General features: G+C 41.7%; 1 protein-coding gene across 2 annotated transcripts in view; it reads right to left on the bottom strand.

Annotated features, from left to right (window-relative positions):
- FUBP3 (far upstream element binding protein 3) overlaps positions 1 to 20,273 on the bottom strand; it is a 248,426-nt gene that overhangs the window by 134,770 nt on the left and 93,383 nt on the right. For both annotated transcript variants that reach the window (XM_053695769.1, XM_053695770.1), the window contains 3 exons: positions 15,506 to 15,539; positions 14,347 to 14,396; positions 13,785 to 13,856 (listed from right to left, as the gene is read on the bottom strand). In XM_053695769.1, the coding sequence (XP_053551744.1) occupies positions 13,785 to 13,856; positions 14,347 to 14,396; positions 15,506 to 15,539 (156 nt within the window). The remainder of the gene's footprint in view (positions 1 to 13,784; positions 13,857 to 14,346; positions 14,397 to 15,505; positions 15,540 to 20,273) is intronic.

Genomic DNA, 20,273 nt, shown 5'->3' with positions numbered 1-20,273 from the left:
TCCTGTTAGAAACCACCTTAGGTAAAAACCCAGGTTTGGTACGCAGAACTACCTTGTCTGAATGAAAAATCAGATAAGGAGAATCACAATGTAAGGCAGATAACTCAGAGACTCTTCGAGCCGAGGAAATAGCCATCAAAAACAGAACTTTCCAAGATAAAAGTTTAATATCAATGGAATGAAGGGGTTCAAACGGAACTCCTTGAAGAACTTTAAGAACCAAGTTTAAGCTCCACGGGGGAGCAACAGTTTTAAACACAGGCTTAATCCTAACCAAAGCCTGACAAAATGCCTGGACGACTGGAACTTCTGCCAGACGCTTGTGCAAAAGAATAGACAGAGCAGAGATCTGTCCTTTTAAAGAACTAGCTGATAAGCCTTTGTCCAAACCCTCTTGGAGAAAGGACAATATCCTAGGAATCCTAACCTTACTCCATGAGTAACTCTTGGATTCACACCAATAAAGATATTTACGCCATATCTTATGGTAGATTTTCCTGGTGACAGGCTTCCGAGCCTTTATTAAGGTATCAATGACAGACTCGGAGAAGCCACGCCTTGATAGAATCAAGCGTTCAATCTCCATGCAGTCAGTCTCAGAGAAATTAGATTTGGATGATTGAAAGGACCTTGTATTAGAAGGTCCTGCCTCAGAGGCAGAGTCCATGGTGGAAGAGATGACATGTCCACTAGGTCTGCATACCAGGTCCTGCGTGGCCACGCAGGCACTATCAGAATCACCGATGCTCTCTCCTGTTTGATTTTGGCAATCAGTCGAGGGAGCAGAGGAAACGGTGGAAACACATAGGCCAGGTTGAAGAACCAAGGAGCTGCTAGAGCATCTATCAGCGTTGCTCCCGGGTCCCTGGACCTGGATCCGTAACAAGGAAGCTTGGCGTTCTGGCGAGACGCCATGAGATCCAGTTCTGGTTTGCCCCAACGATGGACCAGTTGAGCAAACACCTCCGGATGGAGTTCCCACTCCCCCGGATGAAAAGACGACTTAGAAAATCCGCCTCCCAGTTCTCTACGCCTGGGATGTGGATTGCTGACAGGTGGCAAGAGTGAGACTCTGCCCAGCGAATTATCTTTGAGACTTCTAACATCGCTAGGGAACTCCTGGTTCCCCCTTGATGGTTGATGTAAGCCACAGTCGTGATGTTGTCCGACTGAAATCTGATGAACCTCAGGGTTGCTAACTGAGGCCAAGCTAGAAGAGCATGGAATATTGCTCTTAACTCCAGAATATTTATTGGGAGGAGTTTCTCCTCCTGAGTCCACGATCCCTGAGCCTTCAGGGAGTTCCAGACTGCGCCCCAACCTAGAAGGATGGCATCTGTTACAATTGTCCAATCTGGCCTGCGAAAGGTCATACCCATGGACAGATGGACCCGAGACAGCCACCAGAGAAGAGAATCTCTGGTCTCTTGATCCAGATTTAGTAGAGGGGACAAATCTGAGTAATCCCCATTCCACTGACTTAGCATGCATAATTGCAGCGGTCTGAGATGCAGGCGCGCAAATGGCACTATGTCCATTGCCGCTACCATTAAGCCGATTACTTCCATGCACTGAGCCACTGATGGGCGTGGAATGGAATGAAGGACACGGCAAGCATTTAGAAGTTTTGATAACCTGGACTCCGTCAGGTAAATTTTCATCTCTACAGAATCTATAAGAGTCCCTAGGAAGGAGACTCTTGTGAGTGGTGATAGAGAACTCTTTTCCGCGTTCACTTTCCACCCATGCGACCTCAGAAATGCCAGAACTATCTCTGTATGAGACTTGGCAATTTGAAAGCTTGACGCCTGTATCAGGATGTCGTCTAGATACGGAGCCACCGCTATGCCTCGCGGTCTTAGAACCTCCAGAAGTGAGCCCAGAACCTTTGTAAAAATTCTCGGGGCAGTGGCCAACCCGAAGGGAAGAGCTACAAATTGGTAATGCCTGTCTAGAAAGGCAAACCTTAGGAACCGATGATGATCTTTGTGAATCGGTATGTGAAGGTAGGCATCCTTTAAGTCCACTGTGGTCATGTACTGACCCTCTTGGATCATGGGTAGGATGGTCCGAATAGTTTCCATTTTGAATGATGGAACTCTGAGGAATTTGTTTAAGATCTTTACATCCAAAATTGGTCTGAAGGTTCCCTCTTTCTTGGGAACCACAAACAGATTTGAATAAAATCCCTGTCCTTGTTCCGTCCACGGAACTGGATGGATCACTCCCATTACTAGGAGGTCTTGCACACAGCTTAGGAATGCCTCTTTCTTTATCTGGTTTGCTGATAACCTTGAAAGATGAAATCTCCCTTGTGGAGGAGAAGCTTTTAAGTCCAGAAGATATCCCTGAGATATGATCTCCAACGCCCAGGGATCCTGAACATCTCTTGCCCACGCCTGGGCGAAGAGAGAAAGTCTGCCCCCCACTAGATCCGTTTCCGGATAGGGGGCCGTTCCTTCATGCTGTCTTGGGGGCAGCAGCAGGCTTTCTGGCCTGCTTGCCCTTGTTCCAGGACTGGTTAGGTTTCCAGGCCTGTCTGGAATGAGCAACAGTTCCCTCTTGTTTTGAAGCGGAGGAAGTTGATGCTGCTCCTGCTTTGAAATTTCGAAAGGCACGAAAATTAGACTGTTTGGCCTTTGATTTGGCCCTGTCCTGAGGAAGGGTATGACCCTTGCCTCCAGTAATGTGAGCAATAATTTCCTTCAAGTCAGGCCCGAATAAGGTCTGCCCCTTGAAAGGAATGTTGAGTAATTTAGACTTTGAAGTCACGTCAGCGTCAAATGAACAATGGCATCAGAAACAAATGAGTTAGCTAGCTTAAGCGTTCTAAGCTTGTCAATAATTTCATTCAATGGAGCTGTCTGGATGGCCTCTTCCAGTGCCTCAAACCAGAATGCCGCCGCAGCAGTGACAGACGCAATGCATGCAAGGGGCTGTAAAATAAAACCTTGTTGAATAAACATTTTCTTAAGGTAATCCTCCAATTTTTTATCCATTGGATCTGAAAAAGCACAACTGTCCTCAACCGGGATAGTGGTACGCTTTGCTAAAGTAGAAACTGCTCCCTCCACCTTAGGGACCGTCTGCCATAAGTCCCGTGTAGTGGTGTCTATTGGAAACATTTTTCTAAATATAGGAGGTGGGGAAAAGGGCACACCGGGTCTATCCCACTCCTTGCTAATAATTTCTGTAAGCCTTTTAGGTATAGGAAAAACGTCAGTACACACCGGCACCGCATAGTATCTATCCAGCCTACACAATTTCTCTGGAATTGCAACTGTGTTACAGCCATTCAGAGCAGCTAATACACGGAGGTTCTCAAGCTCAGAGATGTCACCCACAGACTGAAGCTCTCCGTCCTCATGTTCTGCATACTGTGACGCAGTATCAGACATGGCTCTAACAGCATTTGCGCGCTCTGTATCTCTCCTAACCCCAGAGCTATCGCGCTTGCCTCTTAATTCAGGCAATCTAGATAATACCTCTGACAGGGTATTATTCATGATTGCAGCCATGTCCTGCAAGGTAATCGCTATGGGCGTCCCTGATGTAATTGGCGCCATATTAGCGTGCGTCCCCTGAGCGGGAGGCGAAGGGTCTGACACGTTGGGAGAGTTAGTCGGCATAACTTCCCCCTCGACAGAACCCTCTGGTGATAATTCTTTTATAGATAAAGACTGATCTTTACTGTTTAAGGTGAAATCAATACATTTAGTACACATTCTCCTATGGGGCTCCACCATGGCTTTCAAACATAATGAACAAGTAGGTTCCTCTGTGTCAGACATGTTTAAACAGACTAGCAATGAGACTAGCAAGCTTGGAAAACACTTTAAAACAAGTTTACAAGCAACATAAAAAAACGTTACTGCGCCTTTAAGAAACACAAATTTTCCCAAATTTTGAAATAACAGTGAAAAAATGCAGTTACACTAACGAAATTTTTGCAGTGTATGTAATAAGTTAGCAGAGCATTGCACCCACTTGCAAATGGATGATTAACCCCTTAATACCAAAAACGGAATAACAAATGACAAAAACGTTTTTTAAACAGTCACAACAACTGCCACAGCTCTACTGTGGCTTTTTACCTCCCTCAATACGACTTTTGAAGCCTTTTGAGCCCTTCAGAGAAGTCCTGGATCATGCAGGAAGAAGCTGGATGTCTGTCTGTAATTTTTGCTGTGCAAAAAAAAAAAACACGCCAAAATAGGCCCCTCCTACTCATAATACAACAGTGGGAAGCCTCAGGGAACTGTTTCTAGGCAAAATTCAAGCCAGCCATGTGGAAAAAACTAGGCCCCAATAAGTTTTATCACCAAACATATGTAAAAAAACGATTAAACATGCCAGCAAACGTTTTAAAATACACTTTTATAAGAGTATGTATCTCTATTAATAAGCCTGATACCAGTCGCTATCACTGCATTTAAGGCTTTACTTACATTACTTCGGTATCAGCAGCATTTTGTAGCAAATTCCATCCCTAGAAAAATATTTTAACTGCACATACCTTATTACAGGAAAACCTGCACGATATTCCCCCTCTGAAGTTACCTCACTCCTCAGAATATGTGAGAACAGCAAAGGATCTTAGTTACTTCTGCTAAAATCATAGAAAACGCAGGCAGATTCTTCTTCTAAATACTGCCTGAGATAAACAGTACACTCCGGTACCATTTAAAAATAACAAACTTTTGATTGAAGAAATAAACTAAGTATAAAACACCACAGTCCTCTTACGATCTCCATCTTAGTTGAGAGTTGCAAGAGAATGACTGGATATGGCAGTGAGGGGAGGAGCTATATAGCAGCTCTGCTGTCGGTGATCCTCTTGCAACTTCCTGTTGGGAAGGAGAATATCCCACAAGTAATGGATGATCCGTGGACTGGATACACTTAACAAGAGAAACACACTTTAAACAACGATAACAGCCCATGCACCTTGACACAGCTCCTGCTGTCTACTAGTGAGAAGAAACTGCGCGTGTGAATTAGGCTCCGCCCACCGTGGGCGTCGCAAGATCTCTCTCCATAACCGCATGGGAAGCGGTTTAAATAAGCCATGAGGTCTATACTAACGTTTTCACAAAAAAATAAAAAATTATGCCATAACAAAAGGATGAAATCCGTGGACTTGTATCTTGTAGAAGAAAGATATCCAAGGAATTGAGAATGCCAATCAGCAGTGTTCAAACTCTAATCAAGAAGTGGAAAAACATAATTTATGCTTACCTGATAAATTCCTTTCTTCTGTTGTGTGATCAGTCCACGGGTCATCATTACTTCTGGGATATAACTCCTCCCCAACAGGAAATGCAAGAGGATTCACCCAGCAGAGCTGCATATAGCTCCTCCCCTCTACGTCAGTCCCAGTCATTCGACCAAGAATCAACGAGAAAGGAGTAACCAAGGGTGAAGTGGTGACTGGAGTATAATTTAAAAGATATTTACCTGCCTTAAAACAGGGCGGGCCGTGGACTGATCACACAACAGAAGAAAGGAATTTATCAGGTAAGCATAAATTATGTTTTCTTCTGTTATGTGTGATCAGTCCACGGGTCATCATTACTTCTGGGATACCAATACCAAAGCAAAAGTACACGGATGACGGGAGGGATAGGCAGGCTCATTATACAGAAGGAACCACTGCCTGAAGAACCTTTCTCCCAAAAATAGCCTCCGAAGAAGCAAAAGTGTCAAATTTGTAAAATTTGGAAAAAGTATGAAGCGAAGACCAAGTTGCAGCCTTGCAAATCTGTTCAACAGAGGCCTCATTCTTAAAGGCCCAAGTGGAAGCCACAGCTCTAGTGGAGTGAGCTGTAATTCTTTCAGGAGGCTGCTGTCCAGCAGTCTCATAGGCTAAACGTATTATGCTACGAAGCCAAAAAGAGAGAGAGGTAGCAGAAGCTTTTTGACCTCTCCTCTGTCCAGAGTAAACGACAAACAAGGAAGAAGTTTGGCGAAAATCTTTAGTTGCCTGCAAGTAGAACTTGAGGGCACGAACTACATCCAGATTGTGTAAAAGACGTTCCTTCTTTGAAGAAGGATTTGGACACAAGGATGGGACAACAATCTCTTGATTGATGTTCCTGTTAGTGACTACCTTAGGTAAGAACCCAGGTTTAGTACGCAGAACTACCTTGTCTGAGTGAAAAATCAGATAAGGGGAATCACAATGTAAGGCTGATAACTCAGAGACTCTTCGAGCCGAGGAAATAGCCATTAAAAACAGAACTTTCCAAGATAACATTTTTATATCAATGGAATGAAGGGGTTCAAACGGAACACCCTGTAAAACGTTAAGAACTAAGTTTAAACTCCATGGTGGAGCAACAGCTTTAAACACAGGCTTGATCCTAGCTAAAGCCTGACAAAAGGACTGGACGTCTGGATTTTCTGACAGACGTCTGTGTAACAAGATGGACAGAGCTGAAATCTGTCCCTTTAATGAACTAGCTGATAAACCCTTTTCTAAACCTTCTTGTAGAAAAGACAATATCCTAGCGATCCTAACCTTACTCCAGGAGTAACCTTTGGATTCGCACCAGTATAGGTATTTCCGCCATATTTTATGGTAAATCCTTCTGGTAACAGGCTTCCTAGCCTGAATCAAGGTATCAATAACCGACTCAGAAAAACCACGTTTTGATAAAATCAAGCGTTCAATTTCCAAGCAGTCAGCTTCAGAGAAGTTAGATTTTGATGTTTGAATGGACCCTGTATCAGAAGGTCCTGTCTTAGAGGTAGAGACCAAGGCGGACAGGATGACATGTCCACTAGATCTGCATACCAAGTCCTGCGTGGCCAAGCAGGTGCTATTAGAATTACTGATGCTCTCTCCTGTTTGATTTTGGCAATCAATCGAGGAAGCAGCGGGAAGGGTGGAAACACATAAGCCATCCTGAAGTTCCAAGGTGCTGTCAAAGCATCTATCAGAACTGCTCCTGGATCCCTGGATCTGGACCCGTAGCGAGGAAGTTTGGCGTTCTGGCGAGACGCCATGAGATCTATCTCTGGTTTGCCCCAACGTCGAAGTATTTGGGCAAAGACCTCCGGATGAAGTTCCCACTCCCCCGGATGAAAAGTCTGGCGACTCAAGAAATCCGCCTCCCAGTTCTCCACTCCCGGGATGTGGATTGCTGACAGGTGGCAAGAGTGAGACTCTGCCCAGCGAATTATCTTTGATACTTCCATCATTGCTAGGGAGCTTCTTGTCCCTCCCTGATGGTTGATGTAAGCTACAGTCGTGATGTTGTCCGACTGAAACCTGATGAACCCCCGAGTTGTTAACTGGGGCCAAGCCAGAAGGGCATTGAGAACTGCTCTCAATTCCAGAATGTTTATTGGTAGGAGACTCTCCTCCTGATTCCATAGTCCCTGAGCCCTCAGAGAATTCCAGACAGCGCCCCAACCTAGTAGGCTGGCGTCTGTTGTTACAATTGTCCAGTCTGGCCTGCTGAATGGCATCCCCCTGGACAGGTGTGGCCGATAAAGCCACCATAGAAGAGAATTTCTGGTCTCTTGATTCAGATTCAGAGTAGGGGACAAATCTGAGTAATCCCCATTCCACTGACTCAGCATGCATAATTGCAGCGGTCTGAGGTGTAGGCGTGCAAAAGGTACTATGTCCATTGCCGCTACCATTAAGCCGATCACCTCCATGCATTGAGCTACTGACGGGTGTTGAATGGAATGAAGGACGCGGCATGCATTTTGAAGTTTTGTTAACCTGTCTTCTGTCAGGTAAATCTTCATTTCTACAGAATCTATAAGAGTCCCCAAGAATGGAACTCTTGTGAGAGGAAAGAGAGAACTCTTCTTTTCGTTCACTTTCCATCCATGCGACCTTAGAAATGCCAGAACTAACTCTGTATGAGACTTGGCAGTTTGAAAGCTTGAAGCTTGTATTAGAATGTCGTCTAGGTACGGAGCTACCGAAATCCCTCGCGGTCTTAGTACCGCTAGAAGGGCACCCAGAACCTTTGTGAAGATTCTTGGAGCCGTAGCCAATCCGAATGGAAGAGCTACAAACTGGTAGTGCCTGTCTAAGAAGGCAAACCTTAGATACCGGTGATGATCTTTGTGGATCGGTATGTGAAGGTAAGCATCCTTTAAATCCACTGTGGTCATGTACTGACCCTCTTGGATCATGGGTAAGATTGTCCGAATAGTTTCCATTTTGAACGATGGAACTCTTAGGAATTTGTTTAGAGTCTTTAAATCTAAGATTGGCCTGAAAGTTCCCTCTTTTTTGGGAACCACAAACAGGTTTGAGTAGAACCCTTGTCCTTGTTCAGACCACGGAACCGGATGGATCACTCCCATTGTTAACAGATCTTGTACGCAGCGTAGAAACGCTTCTTTCTTTATCTGGTTTGTTGACAACCTTGACAGATGAAATCTCCCTCTTGGGGGAGATAATTTGAAGTCTAGAAGGTATCCCTGAGATATGATCTCTAGTGCCCAGGGATCCTGAACATCTCTTGCCCAGGCCTGGGCGAAGAGAGAGAGTCTGCCCCCTACTAGATCCGGTCCCGGATCGGGGGCTCTCGGTTCATGCTGTCTTTGGGGCAGCAGCAGGTTTCCTGGCCTGCTTGCTTTTGTTCCAGGACTGGTTAGGCTTCCAGCCTTGCCTGTAACGAGCAACAGCTCCTTCCTGTTTTGGTGCAGTGGAGGTTGATGCTGCTCCTGTCTTGAAATTCCGAAAGGGACGAAAATTAGACTGTCTAGCCTTAGCTTTGGCCTTGTCTTGAGGTAGGGCGTGGCCCTTACCTCCCGTAATGTCAGCGATAATTTCTTTCAAACCGGGCCCGAATAAGGACTGCCCCTTGAAAGGTATATTAAGTAATTTGGACTTAGAAGTAACATCAGCTGACCAGGATTTTAGCCACAGTGCCCTGCGTGCCTGTATGGCGAATCCTGAGTTCTTAGCCGTAAGTTTGGTTAAATGTACTACGGCCTCCGAAATGAAAGAATTAGCTAGTTTAAGGACTCTAAGCCTGTCCGTAATGTCGTCTAGCGTAGAGGAACTAAGGTTCTCTTCAAGCGACTCAATCCAAAATGCTGCCGCAGCCGTAATCGGCGCGATACATGCAAGGGGTTGTAATATAAAACCTTGTTGAACAAACATTTTCTTAAGGTAACCCTCTAATTTTTTATCCATTGGATCTGAGAAAGCACAGCTATCCTCCACCGGGATAGTGGTACGCTTAGCTAAAGTAGAAACTGCTCCCTCCACCTTGGGGACCGTTTGCCATAAGTCCCGAGTGGTGGCGTCTATTGGAAACATCTTTCTAAATATTGGAGGGGGTGAGAACGGCACACCGGGTCTATCCCACTCCTTAGTAACAATTTCAGTTAGTCTCTTAGGTATAGGAAAAACGTCAGTACTCGCCGGTACCGCAAAGTATTTATCCAACCTACACAGTTTCTCTGGTATTGCAACGGTGTTACAATCGTTGAGAGCTGCTAAGACCTCCCCTAGTAGTACACGGAGGTTCTCCAATTTAAATTTAAAATTTGAAATATCTGAGTCCAATCTGTTTGGATCAGAACCGTCACCCACAGAATGAAGCTCTCCGTCCTCATGCTCTGCGAGCTGTGACGCAGTATCAGACATGGCCCTAGCATTGTCAGCGCACTCTGTTCTCACCCCAGAGTGATCACGCTTGCCTCTTAGTTCTGGTAATTTAGACAAAACTTCAGTCATAACAGTAGCCATATCTTGTAATGTTATCTGTAATGGCCGCCCAGATGTACTAGGCGCCAAAATATCACGCACCTCCCGGGCGGGAGATGCAGGTACTGTCGCGTGAGGCGAGTTAGTCGGCATAACTCTCCCCTCGCTGTTTGGTGAAATTTGTTCACATTGTACAGATTGACTTTTATTTAAAGTAGCATCAATACAGTTAGTACATAAATTTCTATTGGGCTCCACCTTGGCATTGGAACAAATGACACAGATATCTTCCTCTGAGTCAGACATGTTTAACACACTAGCAAAAAAAAAAAAAAAACTTACAACTTGGTTATAATCTTTTTTAGCAAAAAAACGCACTGTGCCTCAAAGAGGTACTAACGATTAAATGACAGTTGAAATAATGAACTGAAAAACAGTTATAGCATCAAACTTTAAAACAACACAACTTTTAGCAAAGGTTTGTTCCCATTAGTAAAAAACAACACTAATTAAATTTGTACATAAGAAAACAAAACAACGTTTTTTTTTATTCACAGTCACTATAAGAATTCTCACAGCTCTGCTGAGAGAATTTACCTCCCTTCAAAGAAGTTTGAAGACCCCTGAGATCTGTCAGAGATGAACCGGATCATGTAGGAAATATAAAAGTAGCTGACTGGAATTTTTTGATGCGTAGCAAAGAGCGCCAAAAACGGCCCCTCCCTCTCCCACACAGCAGTGAAGAGAAACGAAACTGTCACAATTAAAGCAAAAAACTGCCAAGTGGAAAATAATGCCCAAATATTTATTCACACAGTACCTCAGCAATGTAAACGATTCTACATTCCAGCAAAAACGTTTAACATGAGAATAGTTATTAAAAGGATTAGTGACCTTTAACACAGTAGTTCCGGTGAAATACCATCCCCAGAATACTGAAGTGTATACATACATGTCATTTTAACGGTATGGCAGGCTTTTCTCATCAATTCCATTCAGAAAATAAAAACTGCCACATACCTCAATGCAGATTCATCTGCCCGCTGTCCCCTGATCTGAAGCCTTTACCTCCCTCAGATGGTCGAGAACAGCAATATGATCTTAACGACTCCGGTTAAAATCATAGTAAAAAATCTCTGTCAGATTCTTCCTCAAACTCTGCCAGAGAAGTAATAACACGCTCCGGTGCTATTTTAAAATAACAAACTTTTGATTGAAGTCATAAAAACTAAGTATAATCACCATAGTCCTCTCACACATCCTATCTAGTCGTTGGGTGCAAGAGAATGACTGGGACTGACGTAGAGGGGAGGAGCTATATGCAGCTCTGCTGGGTGAATCCTCTTGCATTTCCTGTTGGGGAGGAGTTATATCCCAGAAGTAATGATGACCCGTGGACTGATCACACATAACAGAAGAAATGAGGGGTTCTGTTGAAACCAAACCACGGTCAGGTAGACCAACTAACTGTGAAACACAGAGGTGGATCGCTGATGTTTTGGAGATGTGTGAGCTACAAAGGCACAGGAAATTTAGTCAGAATTGATGGCAAGATGAATGCAGTATGTTATCAAAAAATACTGGAGGAAAATGTGCATTCATCAGCCCGGAAGCTGCGCATGGGACATTCCAACATGACAACGATCCTAAACACAAGGCCAAGTCTACCTGTCATTGGCTACAGCAGAATAAAGTGAAGGTTCTGGAGTGGCCGTCTCAGTCTCCTGACCTCAATATCATTGAGCCACTCTGAGGAGATCTCAAACGTGCAGTTCATGCAAGACAGCCCAATAATTTACAGGAAACGGAGGCTTTTTACCAGGAAGAATGGGCAGCTTTACCATCTGAGAAGATAAAGAGCCTCATCCACAAATACCACAAAAAACTTCAAGCTGTCATTGATGTTAAAGGGGTCAATACACGGTATTAAGAACTGGGGTGTGTAAACTTTTGATCAGGGTCATTTGGGTAGTTTCTGTTGTCTTTATGATTTAAAGAGTAAACACAGTTGATTGATAATAAATGGCTTCAGCCAAACACTAACCATGAGTGAAAGAAAAGTTTTTGTGTTATTCACTTTCACTGAAAAATGGCCAAGAAATCAAATTCTGCCAGGGTATGTAAACTTATGAATATATTGATATATACACACACTATATATATATATATATATATATATATATATATATATATATATATATATATATATACATACACACACATATATATATATATATATATATATATATATATATATATATATATACACATATATATAATAAAATTATGTAGTGGATCAGCACTCGCCAACAGTGAGGGGTGATCGGGCTAAGGCCTTATTAAAGTTGGAGTCACGTTGGATCCACCGGTTGGATACTATCACCCCGAGAGGTCTCAATACGACGATTGATTATAGCTGCTTTTACAAGTGACTGTGGTCTTCCTCTCATCCGACTTAACAGTTTCTACCTGTTCCTTGTGAACGTTGTAGTTAATGTTCAGTTCAATGTATACTGACTGAGTACATGTTGTCACATGATTTTAATGTCCCTTGATTTATGCAATTGTACCAGTGGTGCCCAATATTGTTTTGATTGTTTGCTCTTTTTTAGCAATAACTATGGGTCATCTGAATTGTGACCATGTATTCATTCAGTATTTTTTTTGCTATTGTGTGATCAAATTCGTTTTTTAATTCACGGGTTAAACACTTGGGTTGCCATGGTTACAAGTCATGACATTTTCTGTTACTGTTTTTGGTTTCTGCATTATGCTATTAGCTCAGTATACCTATAAGAATTTGATGTGATGTTTTAAATATTTGTTGAATCTAGTTCATTCTTGATGTAATATATCTAATAGCTTACATCGCGCACCCATGTTGCTGCAATGGTTACGAATATGCTAGGGCTTAGTTGAGCGGATTGCTCACTTGTGATTGGGCTGAGTTAGACCCGGTGTCCTATCAGGTTACCATGGTGACGCACGTCTGGCGCGATGATGCCATTACGCTGTGATGTGATTATCGCTTTTTACAGTATTGCAACGGTAATGTGAGGCCGGTCTCGGTCTATCTTGATTAGTTAATATTTACAGCTGTATGTCATTGTCTGTGATTTGGCGGTTTTGTGCAACGTTTTTTATTGGTGGGTGGGGGTATTTAATGTATCTGTGCTGTATCATATTCTATGCCTGTCTGTTGTGACTTGCTGCATGTGACCAAGGCTCCAGTTTGGGGCCGAAACGTTATGCGCCTTACACATTAAAGTGGTGTTTTGCTACATCTCGTGTGCTGGCTTGTCTGTGGTGGGTAACCAAGGATCATCACCGGATTCATTCTCACTGCATGATACATTATTTTATATATACATATATATATATATATATATATATATATATATATATATATATATATATATATATATATATACACACACACGATATGATATGCACGCTGTTAATATTGTTAACTGTATCATACAGTGACATATTTGATAACTCAATTAGCTATATAGTAATTGTGTGGCAACTAGGGTACCCTCAGATTGTCACTAAAATAGTCATAATCTGTGTAACTCTGTTTCATGTACTTATGAAAGTATAAAATATCACATTTTGGTTTGCAGCCCTGAAATGGTCTCCCCTCTTTTCTGTGTTACAGTTGTTCTGGATAATAGCTACACCTAGGTGGTGCTGGATAAAATCTACTTGTTATAGCTTTATATTTCTATTTAGTCTTCTAGATTTCCGTGCACTAGATAAATCCCTAATATATTATTTAGGGGATTTCTCTAATACCTATTAGCATTTAGTACTAACCCTAGGAGCTTCCGCTTTTTTTTTATATACACACACCACATACATACATACATATACTCTGCAACAGATAAACAGATCAGTGTTAAAGCTTAAAAAAAACACAGACCAATGTTACTATAGGACAGCTTTCAGACTTAAGAAATACATTCAATGCAGTGCAAGTAAACACCATTATATAGGGAAACAAAGCCAGCACTGTATGACGCACCAGAAAACTGTTTTCTCAAAAAGAAAGGTTGCTATCGCTAGATGAATTGGATAGACTCATGCTGGCTTTTACCTGGAGCTATCTGAATTTTGCAGCCAGACTCTGTCTGAATCCGAGAAATCTGCTCTCCTCCTCTTCCAATAACTGCAATGACAATAACCCCATATAACAATTAAGAGCTTATTTGGTCTCTGGATTTAAAAAAAAAAAAAAAACAGACAACTGTATTATAGCATACGATCGTTAAGATATGTAGCTTAAAGCAACGCCCTGATGCTTTTGTGTGTTATAATATCATACAGAAAAGCTGATTTAGAAAGCTGCAATACTATAAGAGGCTACAGTTAAATAATATTCAGGGCACATCAATTAAAAAGTAAATCTACACAATGTAAAAGGCCATTGAGGAAATAGAAGAATTTCTTTCTATAGGCTACTAAAACTAGAGGAAGTTTGTGGAATAAAGATATAATCATAAATGTATCCTTTAGATTAAAAGTAATCTTCTATAATCTACATTATACAAAAGGGGACACACACGGGTTAGATTTGAAAACAGTTATACACTTTATACAAAATCATTTTGTTACACCTTTAAGAACTATAGAGTTGGACATGTAAATGAGACACTTACTGAATCCAACCATCTTATCAGGCACTTTATATTCTTCTGTCATCACAGTCCTAGGAAGAGAGAGGAGCGTTAAGGTCACACATGGTACAATACAGACTAACAATGAAGTCCGATACAAATCACACCAGTCACAGTAACAACATTAACTGCACAGGTTGTAGCCAAACGTTAGCCAGGAGTTTTAGAATGATAGAAAAACATTTGTTTAATAAAAAAAAAATACAAACACAAATTTAAAAAAAAATAAAAAAAAATACCCAGAATTACCAGCCATCCTTGACTGGCCCTTCCATGGCTACACATTCGAAACTTCAGGGTGGAAAAAATCCTGAGGCGCCATAGAGCCTAAATTTTTTTTACTTCTGTCTCCTAAAATTTGTTGAACATTATATGTACCTCCTCCACTCTGGCTCCTAAAAGTTCTTTCTGGCTCCTAAAAAAAAATAAAAACCTTAGCTGGCTCCTAGATTTTATGACTGTTTGCTCCTCCTGAATCTTAACTGTTTAAATGTATTTTTGGACTTCATCCCAATTAATGGGAATTTAGAGCCAGTTTTATTACTAACCTAATAAATATATATTTAAATTAATCTTTTTGGCATACATGTAAAAAGAAAATCCTGTGCATAAACTATGACCTCATAGTACAAATGTGGGGTTTATTACAAAAAAGGCAAACAAAAAACTTAATTCTGGCTTCTAAATATATTTCCATCTTATTCTAAAAATACACCTCCCCAGCATGAGGAGGTATTTCCTTAAACCATTACATCTGGCATTACTGGTCATTATTACATATCTCTTGGTGTAAATGGTATTTTACAGATCCTGTTCCTAGAAAATGACTTATTAAAATAACGATGACATCACTAAGTACAACTAGTCAACAAGCTCATCTGGCATATAAAAAGGAGCACCCACCATAAATCTACAATTATTGACCATACCCTATTTCTAAGCCCTGGACATCCAATGCCTCATTCATGAGCTGAATTTGGAAAAAATAGCTTAAAAGGTTGAGGAGGGGAAAAAAAAGTAGCACAAAATTCCCATTTTCCGTGTCTGAAACCAAGGCTTGTCTCATACTAGAGTACAGATGGCAGATCAATAAACAATTAGATGGTAATCAATAAATAATAAAACATAGCCCACTGCTTACCTTTGATGTACCAGAGCCCCTAACTGGTTGCCAACTGTGGAAGAGAAGAAAGAGGGAAAATAAATCAGAAGAATTATTTCAGATAAGCCAACTTCATCCTACTGGAAAATGCATTCTTCATTTAAAAGGCCAGAAGATAGGGGACAAGTGGGCATGGTGGCTGAAATGAATGTATTATGAGATGTCACTGAGGGGGGGGGGGGGGGGCATTTAATGATCAAGAGTCTATAAACTGCATAGACCAGCTGGGCAAATGCTGTCACATTGATCGCATGCTCTCATGCGGGGAATAAGGAAAACTTACTTTTAGCCCCCCCATGCCCTGGGCTACTTGGGAATATAAAACACAGGGAAAATCTTTAAATCCTCCCTACTGGCCACCAAATTAAACATGATGTAAAGATTAAGCAGATTTGTGTACACATTAATAGAGGCCAACAGCAGCATTCAAGACATATGTCTGCTTTCATAATGCAGATCAATAATGTCAAATAGCCACGCATTTCGGTCTAGATACTATGACTGTAAAACATGTCCACTGGGATTCATTTTTTACATAGATATAGGGTTCTTAGCCAGGCAACACTGGCATGTCTGTCCTTTTCATAGGATAAAATACAAACAATCCTAAGGAAAATATTTAACAGCTTTAAACAACAGTTGTCACAATTTAAGGTGTTCACCAAATAGACAAAATAGGCAGGTTCATAAAGACTAACATTTTGTACATGATGATATCAAGATGACCTAATTAACAAATAACTAGAAATTCACGTGTTTAATGAGCACTTTAGGTAATGTATGAACACATGGACTGTCTGAGCAAAACAAAGAATGTTTGAATTTTAAAGAGGACATTAAAGTGATGAGTACAATGCCAGCATAGAGTAGTACCTGATACTATTGCTTTTTCCTCTCTTTAAAAGTCACTCTTATTTCACCCCTTACAAAGATCAGTTAGTGAAGTTCTGCATCTTCACACTGGGTACCGCCATCTTGGAACTTATATTTGTTGTGTAACTTTTAAACTGTGCAATAAAAAGCAAAAATGTAACACATCTGCTTTATTATAATGAGAGCTATACTGAAGCGAAAGGTACAGCTGTCAAAACAGTGATCTGTGTGAGCGCACTGTAATGAGAAAGTGTACTGCAATACAGAATACAATAATACGCAGCTACAAGATGGTGGCACCAGTATAAAATGCAGAGCTTTACCAGCTGGATACTGTAAGGAGATAAAGTGCACTGCTCATATCACATGATGTAACAATACGCAGCTACAAGATGGCGGCACCAGTATAAAATGCCGAGCTTTACCAGCTGGATACTGTAATGAGATAAAGTGCACTGCTCCTATCACATGATACAATACGTGAGCTACAAGATGGTGGCACCAGTATAAAATGCAGAGCTTTAACAGCTGTGTTCTGTAATGAGATAAAGTGCACTGCTCCTATCACATGATACAACAATACGCAGCTACAAGATGGTGGCACCAGTATAAAATGCAGAGCTTTACCAGCTGGATACTGTAATGAGAAAGTGTACTGCAATACAGGATACAACAATACGCAGCTACAAGATGGCGGTACCAGTATAAAATGCAGAGCTTTACCAGCTGAATTCTGTAATGAGATAAAGTGCACAGCTCCTATCACAGGATACAATACATGAGCTACAAGATGGTGGCACCAGTATAAAATGCAGAGCTTTACCAGCTGGGTTCTGTAATGAGATAAAGTGCACTGCTCCTATCACAGGATACAACAATACACAGCTACAAGATGGTGGCACCAGTATAAAATGCAGAGCTTTACCAGCTGGGTTCTGTAATGAGATAAAGAGCACTGCTCCTATCACAGGATACAACAATATGCAGCTACAAGATGGCGGCACCAGTATAAAATGCAGAACTTTACCAGCTGGATTCTGTAATGAGATAAAGGGCACTGCTCCTATCACAGGATACAACAATACATGAGCTACAAGATGGTGGCACCAGTATAAAATGCAGAGCTTTACCAGCTGGATTCTGTAATGAGATAAAGTGCACTGCTCCTATCACATGATACAATAATAAGTGAGCTACAAGATGGCGGCACCAGTATAAAATGCAGCGCTTTACCAGCTGGATTCTATAATGAGATAAAGTGGACTGCTCCTATCACAGGATACAACAATACGTGAGCTACAAGATGGTGGCACCAGTATAAAATGCAGAGCTTTACCAGCTGGATTCTGTAATGAGATAAAGTGCACTGCTCCTATCACAGGATACAACAATACACAGCTACAAGATGGCGGCACCAGTATAAAATACAGAGCTTTACCAGCTGGATTCTGTAATGAGATAAAGTGCACAGCTCCTATCACAGGATACAACAATACATGAAGTACAAGATGGCAGCACCAGTATAAAATGCAGAGCTTTACCAGCTGGATTCTGTAATGAGATAAAGTGCTCTGCTCCTATCACAGGATACAACAATACACAGCTACAAGATGGCAGCACCAGTATAAAATGCAGAGCTTTACCAGCTGGATTCTGTAATGAGATAAAGTGCACTGCTCCTATCACAGGATACAACAATACACAGCTACAAGATGGCGGCACTAGTATAAAATGCAGAGCTTTACTAGCTGGATTCTGTAATGAGATAAAGTGCACTGCTCCTATCACAGGATACAACAATACACAGCTACAAGATGGCGGCACCAGTATAAAATGCAGAGCTTTACCAGCTGGATTCTGTAATGAGATAAAGTGCACTGCTCCTATCACAGGATACAACAATACACAGCTACAAGATTGCGGCACCAGTATAAAATGCAGAGCTTTACCAGCTGGATTCTATAATGAGATAAAGTGCTCTGCTCCTATCACAGGATACAACAATACACAGCTACAAGATGGCGGCACCAGTATAAAATGCAGAGCTTTACCAGCTGGATTCTATAATGAGATAAAGTGCTCTGCTCCTATCACAGGATACAACAATACACAGCTACAAGATGGCGGCACCAGTATAAAATGCAGAGCTTTACTAGCTGGATTCTGTAATGAGATAAAGTGCACTGCTCCTATCACAGGATACAACAATACATGAGCTACACGATAGCAGCACCAGTATAAAATGTAGAGCTTTACCAGCTGGATTCTGTAATGAGATAAAGTGCACTGCTCCTATCACAGGATACAACAATCCATGAGCTACAAGATGGTGGCACCAGTATAAAATGCAGAGCTTTATCAGCTGGGTTCTGTAATGAGAAAGTGCACTGCTCCTATCACATGATACAACAATACTCATAAGCCTACCTAGGGATGATTTTCAACAAAGGCTACCCAAGAGAACAAATCAAAATTACATAATAGATAAAAAGTGTAAAGTGGTTAAAAATTGTGAGCTCTAAGTGAATCATGAAAAAGATTTTGGGTTTTATGCCCCCCCCTAAGTTTAAGAGCTCTCTTGCATAAGTCTGCCCCAGTTCTCACACAACCAATCATGATCTTATAAGCATTGGTTTCCATCTGCCACCTTCTTAAACTGCAGGCGCTGGCTCACATGAGCCTGCACAGTATGGGCTCCGAAGCTGCCAATGCAGCTTCATTAACAAGTCTTAAAAGGGACATTAAAGGACCAGTTAACACAGTAGAGTTGCATAATCAACAAATGCAACAGCACTTAGTCTGAACAAATGAGTAGTAGATTTTTTTTCTGACAATTTTAAAAACAGAATTTATGCTTACCTGATAAATTACTTTCTCCAACGGTGTGTCCGGTCCACGGCGTCATCCATAACTTGTGGGAATATTCTCTTCCCCAACAGGAAATGGCAAAGAGCACAGCAAAAGCTGTCCATATAGCCCCTCCCAGGCTCCGCCCCCCCAGTCATTCGACCGACGGTTAGGAGAAAAAAAGGAGAAACTATAGGGTGCCGTGGTGACTGTAGTGTATAGAGAAAGAAATTTTTCAAACCCGATTAAAAAACCAGGGCGGGCCGTGGACCGGACACACCGTTGGAGAAAGTAATTTATCAGGTAAGCATAAATTCTGTTTTCTCCAACCTTGGTGTGTCCGGTCCACGGCGTCATCCATAACTTGTGGGAACCAATACCAAAGCTTTAGGACACGGATGAAGGGAGGGAGCAAATCAGGTTACCTAAACAGAAGGCACCACGGCTTGCAAAACCTTTCTCCCAAAAATAGCCTCCGAAGAAGCATAAGTATCAAATTTGTAGAATTTGGCAAAAGTGTGCAGAGAAGACCAAGTCGCTGCCTTACATATCTGATCAACAGAAGCCTCGTTCTTGAAGGCCCATGTGGAAGCCACAGCCCTAGTAGAGTGAGCTGTGATTCGTTCAGGAGGCTGCCGTCCGGCAGTCTCATAAGCCAATCGGATGATGCTTTTCAGCCAGAAAGAAAGAGAGGTAGCAGTAGCTTTTTGTCCTCTCCTCTTACCAGAATAAACGACAAACAAAGAAGAAGTTTGTCTGAAATCCTTTGTTGCTTCTAAATAGAACTTTAAAGCACGGACTACATCTAAATTGTGTAATAAACGTTCCTTCTTTGAAACTGGATTCGGACACAAAGAAGGAACAACTATTTCCTGGTTAATATTCTTGTTGGAAACAACTTTTGGAAGAAAACCAGGCTTGGTACGCAAAACAACCTTATCTGAATGGAACACCAGATAGGGTGGATCACACTGCAAAGCAGATAATTCAGAAACTCTTCTAGCAGAAGAAATAGCAACCAAAAACA

Source organism: Bombina bombina, chromosome 12 (assembly GCF_027579735.1).
Source record: "Bombina bombina isolate aBomBom1 chromosome 12, aBomBom1.pri, whole genome shotgun sequence".
NCBI classification, from domain to species: domain Eukaryota; kingdom Metazoa; phylum Chordata; class Amphibia; order Anura; family Bombinatoridae; genus Bombina; species Bombina bombina.
Note: the sequence above shows the minus strand (reverse complement) of the source record. Positions and strands in the feature narration are given on the sequence as shown.